This window comes from Rattus norvegicus, chromosome 3 (assembly GCF_036323735.1).
Source record: "Rattus norvegicus strain BN/NHsdMcwi chromosome 3, GRCr8, whole genome shotgun sequence".
Lineage (NCBI taxonomy): Eukaryota > Metazoa > Chordata > Mammalia > Rodentia > Muridae > Rattus > Rattus norvegicus.
Genome location: NC_086021.1, coordinates 117,006,602 through 117,022,325, shown reverse-complemented (window position 1 = coordinate 117,022,325; position 15,724 = coordinate 117,006,602). Strand labels below are relative to the sequence as shown.

Here is a 15,724-nt window from a genome sequence, read left to right as displayed (position 1 = left end):
TCCTCTCAGCACATTTACATGTTGTTATGAATATTCTTAAGGGATGGATGTGTACAGGGCTTTTTTATGTCTAGGTGGGCAATTATATATTATCAATTGGTTCAGAGGTTATTGTATTGTATGTTCTTTCGTGTGGCGATTTAATTGAGTTCAAGAGAGTGTGTGGTGACTGGACACACTGGGCCACCATGGAATTGGGATGTGTATGTGTGGCATGGTGGCAACCCGCCTTGGGAGCTAGATGTAGAGAGATTGTTGCTGGGCTCAGAGCCATTGGCAATGTGATATGGAGCATAGCGGGTGAGACACTTTGCTGACTGAGATGAAAATATCTAATAGATGTCATGAGGCTACACGGTTCCTGCACTGGTGTGGGATAAAAAGAAAAACTTATTTTTATTTTACTGCAACATAGTCTAACTACATGCAAAGAAGTTTTAGCCACTGAAGGTAACATTTAAAATGAAACAAAATAGCTTTGAATATTCTATATCCCATCCAATTGCTTTATTAAAGACTAATTAATTAAATGACCAAAGTTAATGTGGTGAAGAAAAAGAATGAAAAATCACCTGGATTTTTGAAAAAAAGGTACTTTACAATTTTGAACACATTATATTCACACGTAAAGTTAATTATTAGACCTAAAGATGACAGAGAGAATGAGGCTAGAGAGATGGCTCAGTTGTTAAAAGCATGTTCTTGCAGAGAACCCAAGTTCAGTGACTAGTACCATCCATATCAGGTGGAGCACAGCCTCCTCTAACAGAGCTCCATGGAGTCCAGTGCCCACACGGCAATCATAGAAATAAACCTGCACAGACATCACAGAGAATCTGGGCAGGTAGCTAAAGAACTACTCAAACTAAATAAAACACAAATGACTTGTGAAGTCCAATGTACTGGGTTTTATAATATCTATGTTAAAAAATAACATTTAAATTTTGTAAATGAGTAGTTTTAATGACTTAATTATAACTCAAACAAAAACATCTGAAATGAATTTTTGTTGATGGAATCAACAATAAGGCTAATCTTTTTGATGATCCAACTTACCACATTAAGTTTTTTGTTAAAATTTAAAAGAAAGCAAAATGTCAGAGATTTGAGAAAAGAGTACTAGTGAGAGGAGGAAGAGGAGAATGGGTAGTGGGATAGATATGGTTAGAGTACATTATACACTTGAACAAAAATCTCACAACAAAGTCATCACTCCTGGGCATCTTCTGGTTTCTACCTATGCCGAGGACCAGAACCCCAGCACTGGACTCGAACCCACACAGCCCACACCCCAGTTGTAGCTTGACTCCCCAGGTATTCTGATCACAGGATCACGGGCTCACAGGAAGGACAGGCTCCAGTCAGAGACAGGGAGGTCAGATAACACCAGAGATAACCAGACGGCAAGAGGCAAGCACGGGAATAAAAGCAACAGAAACCAATTTGACTTGGCAACATCAGAACCCAGTTCTCCCACCACAGGAAGTCCTAGCTACCCCAACACACCTATAAAGCAAAATTCAAATCTAAACTCTATTTCATGAAGATGATAGAGGATTTTAAGGACATAAATAACTCCCTGAAAGAAATATAGAAGAACACAAGTAAACAAGGAAAAGCCCTTAAAAAGGAAACGCATAAATCCCTTAAAACATACAGGAGAACACAATCAAACAGGTGAAGGAATTGAACAAAACCATCCAGGATCTAAAAATGGAAATAGAATCACTAAAGAAAACTCAAAGGGAGACAGCCACAGAAATGGAAAACCTAGGAAAGAGAACAGGAATCAGAGATGCAAGCATCATCAACAGAATACAAGAGATAGAAGAGAAAATCTCAGTGGCAGAAGACAGAATACAGGACATCAACACAACAGTCAAGGAAAACACAAAAAGCAAAAAGCTCTTATCTCAAAACATTCAAGAAATCCGGAACATAATTAAAAGACTGAACTTGAGAGTAATAAGTTAGTGAAGACTCCCAACTCAAAGAGCCAGCAAATATCTTTAACAAAATTATAGAGGAAAACTTTCCTAACATAAAGAAAGAAATGCACATAAACATATAAGAAGCCTACAGAACACCAAACAAATGGAACTAGAAAAGAAATTTCTCTTCTCACATAGTAATTGAAACACCAAATGCACAGAACAAAGAAAAAAATATTAAAAGCAGTAAGGGAAAAAGGCCAAGTAACATAGAGACAGACCTATCAGAATTACACCAGACTTCTCAGCAGACTCTAAAAGCCAGAAGATCCTGAAAAGATGTCATACAAAGCCTAAGAGAACAAAAATGCAAGTCCAGCAGGCTACTATACACAGCAAAACTCTCAATTACCATAGATATTCCCAGAATAACCAAGGTATTACCTAAAACACAGACTTACAGAGGATAATAGGAGAGCTCTAACTCAAGGAGCAAAACTACATCCTAGAAAACGCAAGAAATTAATCTTTTCACAACAAACCCAAAAGAAGAGAAACACAGAAACATAATTCCACCTCTAACAACAAAAGTAACAGGAAGCAACAATCATTGGTCCCTAATATCTCTCAACATTAATGGAATCAATTTCCTAATTTAAAAAAAAAAATAGGTGAACAGACTGGATACATAAACAGGATCCAGCATTTTGCTGCATTCAGGAAACACACCATCAAGTCAAAGACAGACATTACCTCAAAGTAAAAGGTTGGGAAAAAATTTTTCCAAGCAAATGGGACCAAGAAACAAACTGGAATAGTCATTCAAATATCCAATAAAATAGACTTTCAACCAAAAGTTATCAAAAAAGATGGGGAAGGACACTACATACTCATGAAAAGAAAAATCCACCAAGATGGAACTCACAATTCTGAACATCTATGCCCCAAATGCAAGGGCAGCTATATTTGTAAAGAAATGTTACTAAAGCTCAAAGCACATATTGCACCTCACACAATAATAGTAGGAAATTTCAACATCACCCCACACTCACCAATGTACTTACCATGGAAACAGACACTAAATACAGACACACAGTGAAACTGACAAAAGTTATGAAGGAAATGGATTTAACTGATATCTATACAACATTTCACCAAAGAATATACCTTCTTCTCAGCATCTCATGGTACCTTCTCAAAAATCGACCGTACACTCAGACACAAAACAAACATCAACAGATAAAAGAACACGGAATTAATCCCATGTACTCTATTGAACCAAAGACTAAGGATGGTCTTCGATAGCAACAAAAACAACAGAAAGCCCACATACACGTGAAAGCTGAACAACTGTCTACAGGGAAGAAATAAAGAAATTAAAGACTATTTAGAATTCAATGAAAATGAGGACATAACATGTCCAAAGTTATAGGACACAAAGAAAAAGTGCTAAAAGGAAAACTCAGAGCTCTGCCTGTCTCAAAAAAAAGAAAAGAAAAAACCTGGAAAGAACATACAATAGTAGTTTGACAGCATACCTGAAAGCTCTAGAAGAAAAGGAAGCAAATATACCCAAGAGGAGTAGACTGCATGAAATAAACTCAGGGCTGAAATCAACCAAGTAGAAACAAAAAGAACTATAAAAAAAAAAATCAACAAAACCAAGAACTGGTTCTTTTGAGAAAAATCAACAAGATAAACCCTTAGTCAGACTAACCAGAAGGCACATAAACAGTATCCAAACTAACAAAATCAGAAATGAAAAGGGAGACATAACAGAAACTGAGGAAATTAAAAAAAAAAAAAAGTCAACCCTACTACAAAAGTCTATATTCAACAAAACTGGAAGACCTGAATGAAATGGATGATATTCTAGACAGATACTAGGTACTAAAGTTAAATCATATAAACTAACAGTTCCATAACCCCAAAGAAGATAGAGGCAGTCATTGAAAGTTTCCCAACCAAAAAAGCCCACGGCCAGATGGCTTTAGTGCAGAATCCTATCAGACTTTCAAGGAATATCTAATACCAATACTCCTCAAACTATTACATAAAACAGAAACAGAAGGAACACTACCTGTTTTTTTCTATGAAGTCACAGTTACACTGATACCTAAACATAAGAAGTCCCCAACAAAGAAAGAGAACTTTAGACCAATTTCCCTTATGAATATCTATGTAAAAATACTCAATAAATTCTTGCAAACTGAATCCAAGAACACACCAAAATGATCATCCACCATGATCAAACAGGCTTCATCCCAGTAACGCAAGGATGGTTCAATATACGGAAATCCTTCAATGGAATTCACTACATAAACAACCTCAAAGAAAAAAAAATCATCCCATTAGATACTGAAAAAAAAACTATTGACAAAATACAATACCCATTCACGTTAAAAGTATTGGAGAGATCAGGAATTCAAGGTCCATACCTAATTATAATAAAAGCAATATGCAGCAAACCAATAACCAACATCAAACTAAATGGAAAGAAACTTGAAGCATCCCACTAAAATCAAGACAAGGCTGCCCACTCTCTTCCTACCTATTCAATATAGTACTTGAAGTTCTAGCCAGAGCAATTAGGCAATAAAAGGAGATCAAAAGTATACAAATTGGAAAGGAGGAAGCTAAAATATCACTATTTGCAGATGATAGGATAGTATACATAAGTGACCCCCAAAAAAAAAAAATCCAGGAGATAACTCGTACAGCTGATAAACAACTTCAGCAAAGTGGCTGGATACAAAGTTAACTTAAATAAATCAGTAGCCTTCCTCTACTCAAAGGATAAATAGAGTGAAAAAGAAATTAGGGAAACAACACCCCTTACAATAGTCACAAATAATTTGAAATACCTTGGTATGATTCTAACCAAGCACGTGAAAGATCTGTATGACAAGAACTTCAAGTCTCTGAAGAAAGAAATCAAAGAAGATCTCAGAAAATGGAAAGATCTCTCATGCTCATGGATCAGCAGGATTAGCACAGTAAAAATGGCATCTTACCTAAAACAACATAGATTCAACATAATCCCCATCAAAATTCCAACTCAATTCTTCACAGAGATAGAAAGAGCAATAATCAAATTTATCTGGAATAACAAAAGACTCAGGATATCAAACATCATTCTCAAGAAGAAAAGAACTTCTGGGGGAAATCATCATCTCTGACCTCAAGCTATACTACAGAGAATTAGAAAGAGCAATTTGCAGATTCCTTTGGAAAAGCAAAAAACCCAGGATATCAAAAACTACCCTCAAATAAAAGAACTTCTGGAAAAATCACCATCCCTGACCTCAAGCTACACTATAGAGCAATAGTGATTAAAAAAAAATGTATGGTATTGGTACAGAGACAGGCATGTAGATCAATGGAACAAAATTGAAGCCCCAGAAATGAACCCACATACCTATGGTTACTTGATCTTTGACAAAGGAGCTAAAATCACCCAGTGGAAAAAAGCATTTTCAATAAATGGTGCTGGTTTAACTGGAGGTCTGCATGTACAAGAATGCAAATTCATCCATTCTTATCTTCCTGTACAAAACTCAAGTCCAACTGGATCAAGGACCTTCACATAAAGCAAGATACGCTGAATCTAATAAAAAAAAAAGTGTGGGTGAGCCTCAAATAGTTGGACACAGGGGAAACAGAATACCAATGGCTTACGCTTTAAGATCAAAAATCAACAAATGGGACCTCATAAAATTGAAAAGCTTCTGTAAGGCAAAGAACACTGTCAATAGGACAAAACGTCAACCCACAGATTGGGAAAAGATCTTTACTAATCCTATAGCCAATGGAGGGCTAATATCAAAATATACAAAGAACTCAAGAAATTAAACTCCAGAGAACCAAATGACTCTACTAAAAAATGGGGTTCAGAGCTAAACAAAGAATTCTCAACTCTGGAATATAGAATGGCTGAAAAGCACCTAAAGAAATGCTCAACATCCTTAGTCATCAGGGAAATGCAAATCAAAACAACCCTGAGATTCCACTTCATACCAGTTAGAATGTAGAATGGCTAAGATCAAAACTCAGGTGACAGCAGATGCTGGCAAGGATGTGAAGAAAGGGGAACACTCCTCCATTTCTTGTGGGATTGCAAGCTGGTACAACCACTCTTGAAATCAGTCTGTTGGTTCCTGAGAAGATTCCAAACAGTTCTACCTGAGGAACCAGCTATACCACTCTGGAGCATATACCCAAAAGATGTTCCAACATATAGCAGATTTCTTTATAATAGCCAGAAGCTGGAAAGAACCCACATGTCCCTCGACAGAAGAATGGATACAGAAAATGTGGTACATATTCACAATGGAGTACTAAGCAGAGATTAAAAACAATGACTTCATGAAATTTCCAGGCAAATGGATAGAACTAGAAAATATCATCCTGAGTGAGGTAACCCAGCCACAAAAGAACACACATGGTATGTACTCACTAATAATTGGATATTAGCCCCAAAGCCCACAATGCTCATAATATAACCCACAGAACATATTGAGAAGGAAGACCAGAGTGTGGATGCTGCAGTCCTGCACTGAAGGGGACACAGGATCATTGTGGGAGGTGGAGGGAAAAGGCACTAGGAAGGAAGAAAGGAGGAAATAGGGTGGCAACCTATTCAGGATCTGGAGATGGGAGAGAGGTATACAGGGCCAGGAAATCGAACAAAAATATGTAGCAGGGAGGACAAGGAACTAGGGATAGCCCCCGGAGGGTCCCAGACACCAGGGACCTGAGAGACTTCCAGGACCCATTGGGGATGACTTTAGTTGAATTGCACAAAGAAGGGGGGAGATAGATCCTGTAGAGACCTCCTCCAGCAGATAGGCATGGAGCCCAGTTAAGGGATGGGGACACCCAACCATCTCAACATTTTTAACCCAGAAATGTTCCTTTCCAAATGAAAAACAGGGACAAAAAAAATGGAAGAGAGACTGAAGGAAGGACCAAGCAGGGACTGCCCCACCTGGGGATCCATCATGTCTGCAGATAGCAAACCCAACCCTGTTGCTGTGGTCAAGAGGTGTTTGTTGACAGGAACCTGGTGTAGCAGTTACTGAGGAAGTACAGCCAGCAAGTGACCAATGCAGATGTGGATACTTGGAGCCAACCATCAGACTGAGCTCAGGGAACCTGGTTGGGGAGCTACAGGAAGGTCTGGAGGAGCAGAGGAGAATTGAAAACCCATTGGAAGAATAACATAGGCTGGCCTGACCACCCAGTTCTCCCAGAGTCTAGACCACCAATCAAGGAGTGTACCTGGAGGGATCCATGGCTCCAGATACATATGTAGCAGAAAATGGCCTTGCCTGACAGCAACAGGAGGGGAGACCCTTGGTTCCTGGGAGGCTTGATGCCCCAGAGTAGGTAGATGCTGGAGGCATGTGGTAGGAAAGTGTGGGTGGGTGGGGGAGAACTCCTACAGGCAAAGGGGAGGGGGAGGGGGGCTGGTGAAGGGGGTAGGAAAGTAGGACATCATGGGATGGGGTTTTGAGGGAGGAGATAACTGGGAAGTGGGATATCATGAGATATAAACAAATGGAATGATTAATTTTTTTAAAAAGGTCATCATTCTATAACAAACGTGCAATAATTAAATAAATAAATAGTTAAGCCAACTGTGGTAGTCTACAAGTGAAATCTCAACATTTGGAAGGCTGAAGCAGAAACATTAAGGTTGGGGTCAGTCGGGATGGCACAGCAACTTTAAGATCCTGGGATATGAAAAAAAAAAATAGACTGACTCAAAATTGTCAAAAAGGTAAATAAATATTAAGGCTGACTCATTTGTTTCTAAAATATATCTTGATATTGTGAAGAAAGGCATTTATATTGGAAATCAATTCAGTCCTAACTTTTCTACTAAGTGAAACCTTAACCAATTACTTCTGTCTTCCTGATTTTTTAGCTTTAGTAGGAATCTCAGATACACTATTCCTTCCTGTAGTTTAAGAAAAAAAGATCTGGGGACAGGAGATGGCTCTGTGGTTAAGAGCACCTGATTCGCCTTTCAGAGGTTCTGAGTTCAATTCCCAGCAACCACATGGTGGCTCACAAACATCTGTAATGGGATCTGATGCCCTCTTCCAGTGTGCACGAAGACAGAGCACTCATACAGAAAAACACACAAACAAACATTTTAAAAATCTGTGCTTCTGGGTAGAGCTCAGTGGTAGAGCGCTTGCCTAGCAAGTGCAAGGCCCTGGGTTCAGTCCTCAGTTCCGGAAAAAAAAAAAATCTGTGCTTCTTATGATATAGATTATAAAATCAAAGAGGCAATGCAGTAAGTAAGGAAAGCAGGAAATAAAACAAAATGAAAGGCATGAAAAATCTACTGATTACAACTCAGAATAAGCTTACATAGCAGTCAAACAAAATCTGGGCAAATGTGACACACACCTTGAATCCCCGCCCCTGGGAGTCAGAAGCAGGTGGATCTCTATTTGTTCAAGGAAGGGCTGGTCTACAAGGAAAGTTCTAGGACAGCCAAAACTACACAAAGAAAACCTGTCTCAAACAACCAAAAAAAAAAAAAAAAAAAAAAACCAAAAAACCACTCAGACAAAAATACCTTAGTCATGTCAGAGTAATAAGGCAGCACAAAAATGCTAAGTAATCTAAAACATGAAAAGGATTTAACCCTTACAAATAATTATAGCCTTCTGTATGTTTAATTATTGTGGCATGGATTTTATATTATTATAATTTGTTCTCGAAACAGCTTTTCATAGTAATTATCGGCTTTCATACTGAATAATATCTAACTTGTACTGAGCATTTTCTACCCTCAGCCATAACCCAACGGTGTGCTCTCCCTTTCATCAAAGAACGGAAGAACATACTCAGTCTTAAGTTTTGAAAATAGAAAGTATGGCTCAAATGCATGCTATTAACTACTCTGCTGCTAAGGTCTGGCTTGTGGATGAAGAAATCAGGGCCAAAAGAATATAAGCAGCTCTCCACATTAAAATTCAGCTTTGTTCTATATGACTCCACAGACCAGGCTTACTCTAATTATGAACCTTCTTTATATACCAAGTAAAAATGATTTGAAGTAACTCCTTTGTCTTAGTAAGTGACTTGTAGTGAGGGTCCAGACAAAGCCATGAACACCCCAGTGTTTACCACAAAACAAAACTGTGAATCTAATATCAATTCAATGGGCTAAAAACAAATAAAACCAAAATACAGTACCAGCTATTGCACAAAACTGCGACATTTTAGATATATGTATACACATATTCATTTTCTGTATAATAAAAAGAACACACTTGTTACTATGGACAAGTATTTCTATTGATTTCTTTTATTTTAACTCCCCCAGGATGACCTTGAACTTCTGATCCTTCAAACTCTACCTCCCAGATACTGGAAATGCAGTTGGGAAACAGGCATGTGCCATCACACCTCTCTGATTTATGCCATTCTGGAAAAGGATCCCTGGGCTTCATGAATGCTAGGTAAGCATTCTACCAATTAAGCTATATCTCCAGCCGGGAACAAGTATTTTTAATATATTGAACCTATGGGTATAGGTCAGTAGCAGATTGTTTGTCTAGCATGTAGACGGTCCTAGATTTGATTCCCAGTACTGGGGGCAGGGTGAGCGGTGGCTAGGCTAATAAGATAGGATGAGACTCTTGTTTGGATCTCAAAATACAAGTTAATATGCAAAATAAATAAAAAAGCATTAAGAAGATCATGATGGCAATGATACAAATAATACCAATAAAACCAAAACCAGTCATTTTCATGCTTCGTTTCACTTAGTCTTTATAAAAATCCAGTGACGTGTACAATTTCAACTGTCTTGTATAGATGGAGAAGTTAAAGTACAAAAGTTTAAATAACTTAGCAATGCCAACCAGCAAGTGAGGAGGCTGTAAGGTGAAAAGGCTGTAACTGGGGCTCTTACTAAGCCTTCCTAATACCAACCACAAGGTCTTTTTAAAGTCCTGTTAATAAGGAAGGGCTTCCCTCACAGTGTGCTTTTCCAGGAATTGATTTACATTCTAGAAAACAGCGTAGTGTGTAATAACAAACTACTGAATGGAATGGTACCTACAACCATTTGAGTTATGCCATGTCTCCTGACTTGTTACTTTCTATCTAGCAAGAAATTCAACACAAAAATAGTTTTAAAACTGATAAGGAAAACTTGTTCTAATACTATAAAGGCTTTAGTCTCTATGATTTTACTGTTAACATGGTTACAAACAGATGAAAATAAAATCTCTACACAGTAAACACATTTTGATACATATTTAATACATCCTATATATAATCAGGCAGTCACTTTAAAATGATGTTATTAAAAAGTATTTAATTAGGATTAGGAGTGTAACACAAAGGTGAGAGCACTTGCCTTCATGTTCAATTCTCAGAACAAAAAAAAATGTTTTAAGGATATGGAAATATATTAATATCTAACAGGAAAAAATGCAGGTTAGAGAAGAGCTTGATTCTATTTTCTTCGAAATAAGAGCACCCTTTAATATTCTCTAGCTATGTTTGGATATGAAGATTCCTATGTTCGTGGTTGTGCACAACCTTGATTCCAGCACTGAGGAAGCAGAGACAGGTGGATCTACGAGCTCAGGATTCAGTGAAGAGATCATTGTTCAGTTTACCTCCAGAACTTTCTGTTGTAGCCGGCCACGCTCTTCCTTTTCTTTGCCAACAAACCACATCTCCCATGGTGTCAGACTGCTTTCCTGTAACAGCACTTGCTTCTCTTCTTGTTTGTCCTGGGACTCAACTTCACAGCTACAAGAAAGAGAAGGGGAAAACTTACTACAGAGAACTCTTCCCACTCAGAAACACGAAGCTGTGCAATGAAAGCAAAAATGTAGTCCAAACAGTTTCACTTTTACAAGTCCATTTGACTCTGGCTAGCCATCCACCTGCACTTACTTCTAAAACCATACTACTTAAGAACCCGTGGGAATGTCCCAAACCAATCTATCGGCCTCAGTTTCAGCATTGCTGATTTTTTTTTTAAATTATTCCTAAAAATCCTACTTGGACAGCTAATTACTACATGTAATCCTAACCAGACCTTCTCCCATCCTTAACAGTATTTTGGAGAAAACAATGTGTATACATACAGAGCAAATACAAAACAAAAATATGTTAACAACCAGGGATTCTGGTTAAAGGAGGAAACAGATATTTGTTAAGTTCTCTTTCAAATTTTTCTAAGCTTGAAATTGTTTTAAAATTAAAAGTTTAAAAGAAATAATACTTGTCTATTACTATGGCTTTTTTTCTTTGTTTTCTCTAATTTTTCATGCTTGAAATTGACAGTTGATTGCCTTTGCCAGTGTCTTAGTGAATCTACAACTCTTCAGGCTATCGGTCTCCTGTCAGTCTCCATTCCTACCATGTGTCTTAAATCTAAGAGCAGAGCATCCTGGGTAATGCATAATGCTCACAAGACTTAGAGAAAGCTTAATGGCCAGATTCCATGGAAGAGACTAATCAGGGTCCAAAACAGAATGTGTGTCTGTATGTACATGTTTGTACATGAGTACAGTGCCAACAGAGGCCAGAAGAGTGTGCTAGTTACATGTCCTGAAACTGGGTTATAAGCAAGTTGTGAACATCAGTTGTGGACTCTGGGTACTCAAATCATGTTCTCTATAACATCAGTGTGTCTTCTTAACTACTGAGCCATCTCTACAGCCTCCTTTAAAAACAAACAAAAAAATTGTGGTGCTGATGATTAAATCCAATATTTATCTTAGCATTCTTCCAGATGCATCCCCCTCACTCCTAAAATCTAGTTTATTATAGACCGTAGTTCCTTGTGTTTTTAGTGTTCCTCCTAGCAAACAATGGCCTCATCAACTCTGTTATGTAATTTTCTCTACTTCATAGATTAAGTTTACTCATTTTCCTGTTATTATTCATTTATTCACACCCTTATAGAATCTGTATTCTGGAAGGAAAGAGACACTGCTGATATATATTATTTATACAGTTCCTTCTTTCTCAGTCTTGCAGAATGACTTTATCTTGTCCTGTATCAAGTCTCATTACATCTTCTTAGTCCCACATCAGTAATATAGCTCAGACCTCTATCTTGGATTCCAGACTTTTTCCCAATTATCCAGCTAATAAAGTTAGTACAAAATAAATCCAATCATTTGTGCACTTATCCCAGCCTCCCAATAAAAGTTCACTTCTCTTCCAATCCTTAGTGAAGAGTACCCACACCTACCCAGTCACCAAAACCAGAAACTTCCATTTTTAGCTCTACATCCTACATATACATGGACACTTGTGGTAACAAATCTCTAGTCTTCTGTTTTGTTCAAGCCATTCTCTTCTCCAACCTTACAATAAATGGTCTTTTCCCTTTCTTTCGAACCACTCTAACAGCTGTGTCCAGGTTCACCCCTTAGCTGAATCCTTGCATCACTGCAAACATTCTTCCATGAGGCTTTTACCTTCAGCATAAAACCCAGACTCCTGAGTGGGCTCCTTCTTCAGCAAACTGATCAGACTTATTTCTGCTTTGCTGAACTGCAGGTAGATGAATGTGTCATGCCTCTGTGCTGTCTCTAGCTTTGCCCTAAAAGTGAAATTCCTTTCCTGTATCCACGAAACATGATAAATCTTTATCATTTTTTTTTAGATGTAGTCTTACCTAGTCCTTTAAGTAAGGACTAAAGTGTGAAAGCAGACTAAAAAGTAGGTCCTATCGGCTCATTTAGGCTTTGACTGAGACCCAAATAGGCCTAGTTCCTCCCTAGCTGGCTCTCTAATGGCTAGTTTCTTTGGCTCCTGGAAGCTAACACAAGTCTCAGTAGCTGACATGTATTCTGACGGCTTTATTCACAGTGTTGTTAAACTATGACACACTGCTTGGTTCTTCTGAATATTAATTAGAAGGTATTCACCACAGCCTGCAAATTTATTTTTAAAATGTTAAATCCGCACTGTCCTTGTGAAAAGACTCCTAAAATTCTAATTGACAATTCTACTAGGAAAATCAGGGGAAGCCTATTTCTTGTTGCTATTAGCAGTCTGGAAGAGTGGCTTACTCACTTGTCCTTTGTGACTTCCACCCTCACTGCTGTAAACTTTCACTTCTCACCCTTACAAAGTTGTCCTTCCATGTGAGTGACTTTATATTTGACTAATTCTTTATATGAATGCCTTAGACTGAGTGGGGACTATCTTACTAATTAAATAAAAAGCACAGCCTTGCTGGCAGCAATTTCCTAACTCTCCTGTACTATGCCTGACACGGCTTGACAATCAGAACCTTGCAAATGCTTCCTGAAGATGCCACAAGGAATATATCCTAGAACAAAGCTGTCTTAGAAGGATTCCTACAGGGGCAGGCCTTTTGTTCCAGTTTCCACAGTAATGAGTACGTAAAAGCACGAAAGAGGTACCTGAGTTCGAAGCCCTGGGCTGCTTGTAACTAGCTGTATGCCTTTGAGGCAGACCCTTTTAAAAGATTTATTTTTATTTATGAGTACGTATGCACTGTGTGTGAGTTTATTATGTGCAACAAGTGCAGGCATTCAGATGCCAGTACGAGACAGAGAGAGTCAGATTTCCTGGAACTAGAGTTACTGGTGGTTGTGAACCACCTGATAATGAGGGTGCTTGGAAATCAACCTGGGTTGGTGCAAGAGCAGTTAGCCCCCTTAAGCAATGAGCTCTCTCCTGCCCAAGTAGACTTTCTATCTGTATTCTAATACAGTTTTGTTATTTATGAAGTGATTTGGGCTTTCTAGTTCTTGTATACCTTGTTTATGGTCCCCTCTAGCTACACTAATATGTGGCAAAATAGTAAATGTTTGTTGAATGAATCAATGTAAATAAACATTAAGATGGTGTTATTAACCCCCTTGAACACTCACTATTCCATTAAATGTTCTTACTCAGGTCAGTTAACCTGTCTCTGCAGAGTACCAACATTACAGGCACCATACTCAGCTCTTTACCTACTTACTACTACCCAGCACTAGCTATACATTTTGGTGCTAAGTTTATGAAAAAGAGCTGTGGAGTCGATAACGTGGTTTTTGGGGATTTTAAGGAATCCTGGTAGCAAATTTTGTGTGCTTGCGACTGTAAGTTTCTATGGAAACTGAGACTGCAAAAATCATGGGAAATCAATGACCATTGGTAAGAATTTGCCCAGCATCCCAGGATGCAGGTGCTACACAGCCTTTGCGCTGAAAAACAGGAAGTTATAAGGCCGGGGGTGGGCAACAAAGCCTTCTGAATCTCATCTCTAAGGAGTCTTGACAAGGGCTGTGAGGGCCGGGCCTTGAGTTTACCTGGAGCGGCCCTGTAACTCCATTCCTTCCAAGCTCTCCACCTTGGCCTCTGACTCACAGGCATCTTCGTCCAGGGCCTCTTCATCCTCCCCCTCACTGTCGTCCTCGCCAAATGGAAAGCTCCGGTGGCCAAGGGGAGACAACAGGGACAGGGTGGAGTTGCTGCAGCTCAGAGACGGCGGCAACAAGCACTCGGTCAACGCCACATCCTCCAGCCCTGGGCCCTGAGAATCCACTATGAGGTCGACGACAAAGCTTGAGGAGGGCCGGAAGCCGGGCTTGCAGCGGGCGAGGTAGCGGGTGCAAGGAACGGGAGAGGCGGCCCGCCAAGGACCCGCCGCCTGCATCAGGCCCGCCAAGTTCAAACGGCCCGAGCAGGGCCGGCGTCGCGTTCTCCCAGCAGTCTCCGCGCGCGCACCCTCCGGCCAATCAGCGCCAGCACTAGGCCTTGTTGTCATAGCGACGCTTGTACACCGCAAGGGGCTTTGTCCCGGCTTGCAAAGCTTGGCTTCCAGGTAGGACTGGAAGGCTCCGGACTGACAGCGTCAGCTCCGCGTCTTCCCAAGTTGTCCTGATGCTCTCCAGGGTACTGTTTACTGAGGTGTTGAAGGCCATTTGGTATACGACATGTATGGGTGTCACTAAAGCTGATCCTTTAAAAAGAAAAGGTCAGGATCATCAAAAAACAAAACAAACAAACAAACACCCCTAACACTCGTGATTGATTTTTTTCGTTCATTTGTTCTGTTTTGTTTTTTACATCAGGCTGCAGTGTAGGGACGAGAACTTTATCTGAGCCAAGAATACTCTGGGCGCAGTCTCTCAATATATGGGCAGCATCTGTCAATATAATCAGTTTTGTTAGGCTGTGTTAACTTTCTGGCCTTTCAAAGCATTTGTGTCCACACTCCAGCATGTCCATACTAGAGCAGCAGATCACGAACCAGCCTTATGATCCATCGTTCTTTTTGTAATGAAAGTTCAAACTGTGATGCAATAAACATTTTTCTAGGACCTGGAGACACTCTCCTTTAAGGACCAGAGGATCTAGCTGAAGCCCACAAGGAAAAGATGGCAGATATTGCAAGAGGGCTGCATATTCATGCTCACAAAACTGCATGCATTTGTAAACACAGCTTGTCTAGTTCCTAATGCACATTAGTGTAAGAAACATCACAAGTGAAAAATGACAATGACTGACACAACACAAAACTTTAATGATCAAAGATAAAATCGGATGGAGCTTTTGTCTGTAGAATTTTCATAGCGAAGTTAGATGTGGTAGAGATATTGGCAACCAAAAGTGAGACAAAGGTTACAGTGACTATAAATGACATGCTGGCCTATTTTGTTCAATTTTACAGTAAGAACAATGGTATTGGAAGAAAACTGTTCGACGGACTAAGAAAGGCGATTTAGTGGGATTAGTGCCATAGCACTAATAACTTACTCCAGTTATTCAGTATTGGT

General features: G+C 39.2%; 1 protein-coding gene and 1 long non-coding RNA gene across 2 annotated transcripts in view; one reads left to right on the top strand and one right to left on the bottom strand.

Annotated features, from left to right (window-relative positions):
- LOC120101621 (uncharacterized) overlaps window positions 1-10,379 on the top strand; it is a 41,034-nt gene extending 30,655 nt beyond the window's left edge. The window contains exon 4 of the long non-coding RNA XR_005502324.2: window positions 9,277-10,379. This is a non-coding gene — a long non-coding RNA (uncharacterized LOC120101621). The remainder of the gene's footprint in view (window positions 1-9,276) is intronic.
- Ccdc34 (coiled-coil domain containing 34) overlaps window positions 1-14,674 on the bottom strand; it is a 35,234-nt gene extending 20,560 nt beyond the window's left edge. Inside the window, exons 1-2 of the mRNA NM_001395602.1 lie at window positions 14,255-14,674; window positions 10,583-10,718 (exon numbers count right to left, since the gene is read on the bottom strand). Of these exons, the coding sequence (NP_001382531.1) occupies window positions 10,583-10,718; window positions 14,255-14,601 (483 nt within the window). The 5' untranslated portion in view covers window positions 14,602-14,674. The remainder of the gene's footprint in view (window positions 1-10,582; window positions 10,719-14,254) is intronic.
- Between the last annotated feature and the right edge of the window lie 1,050 nt (window positions 14,675-15,724).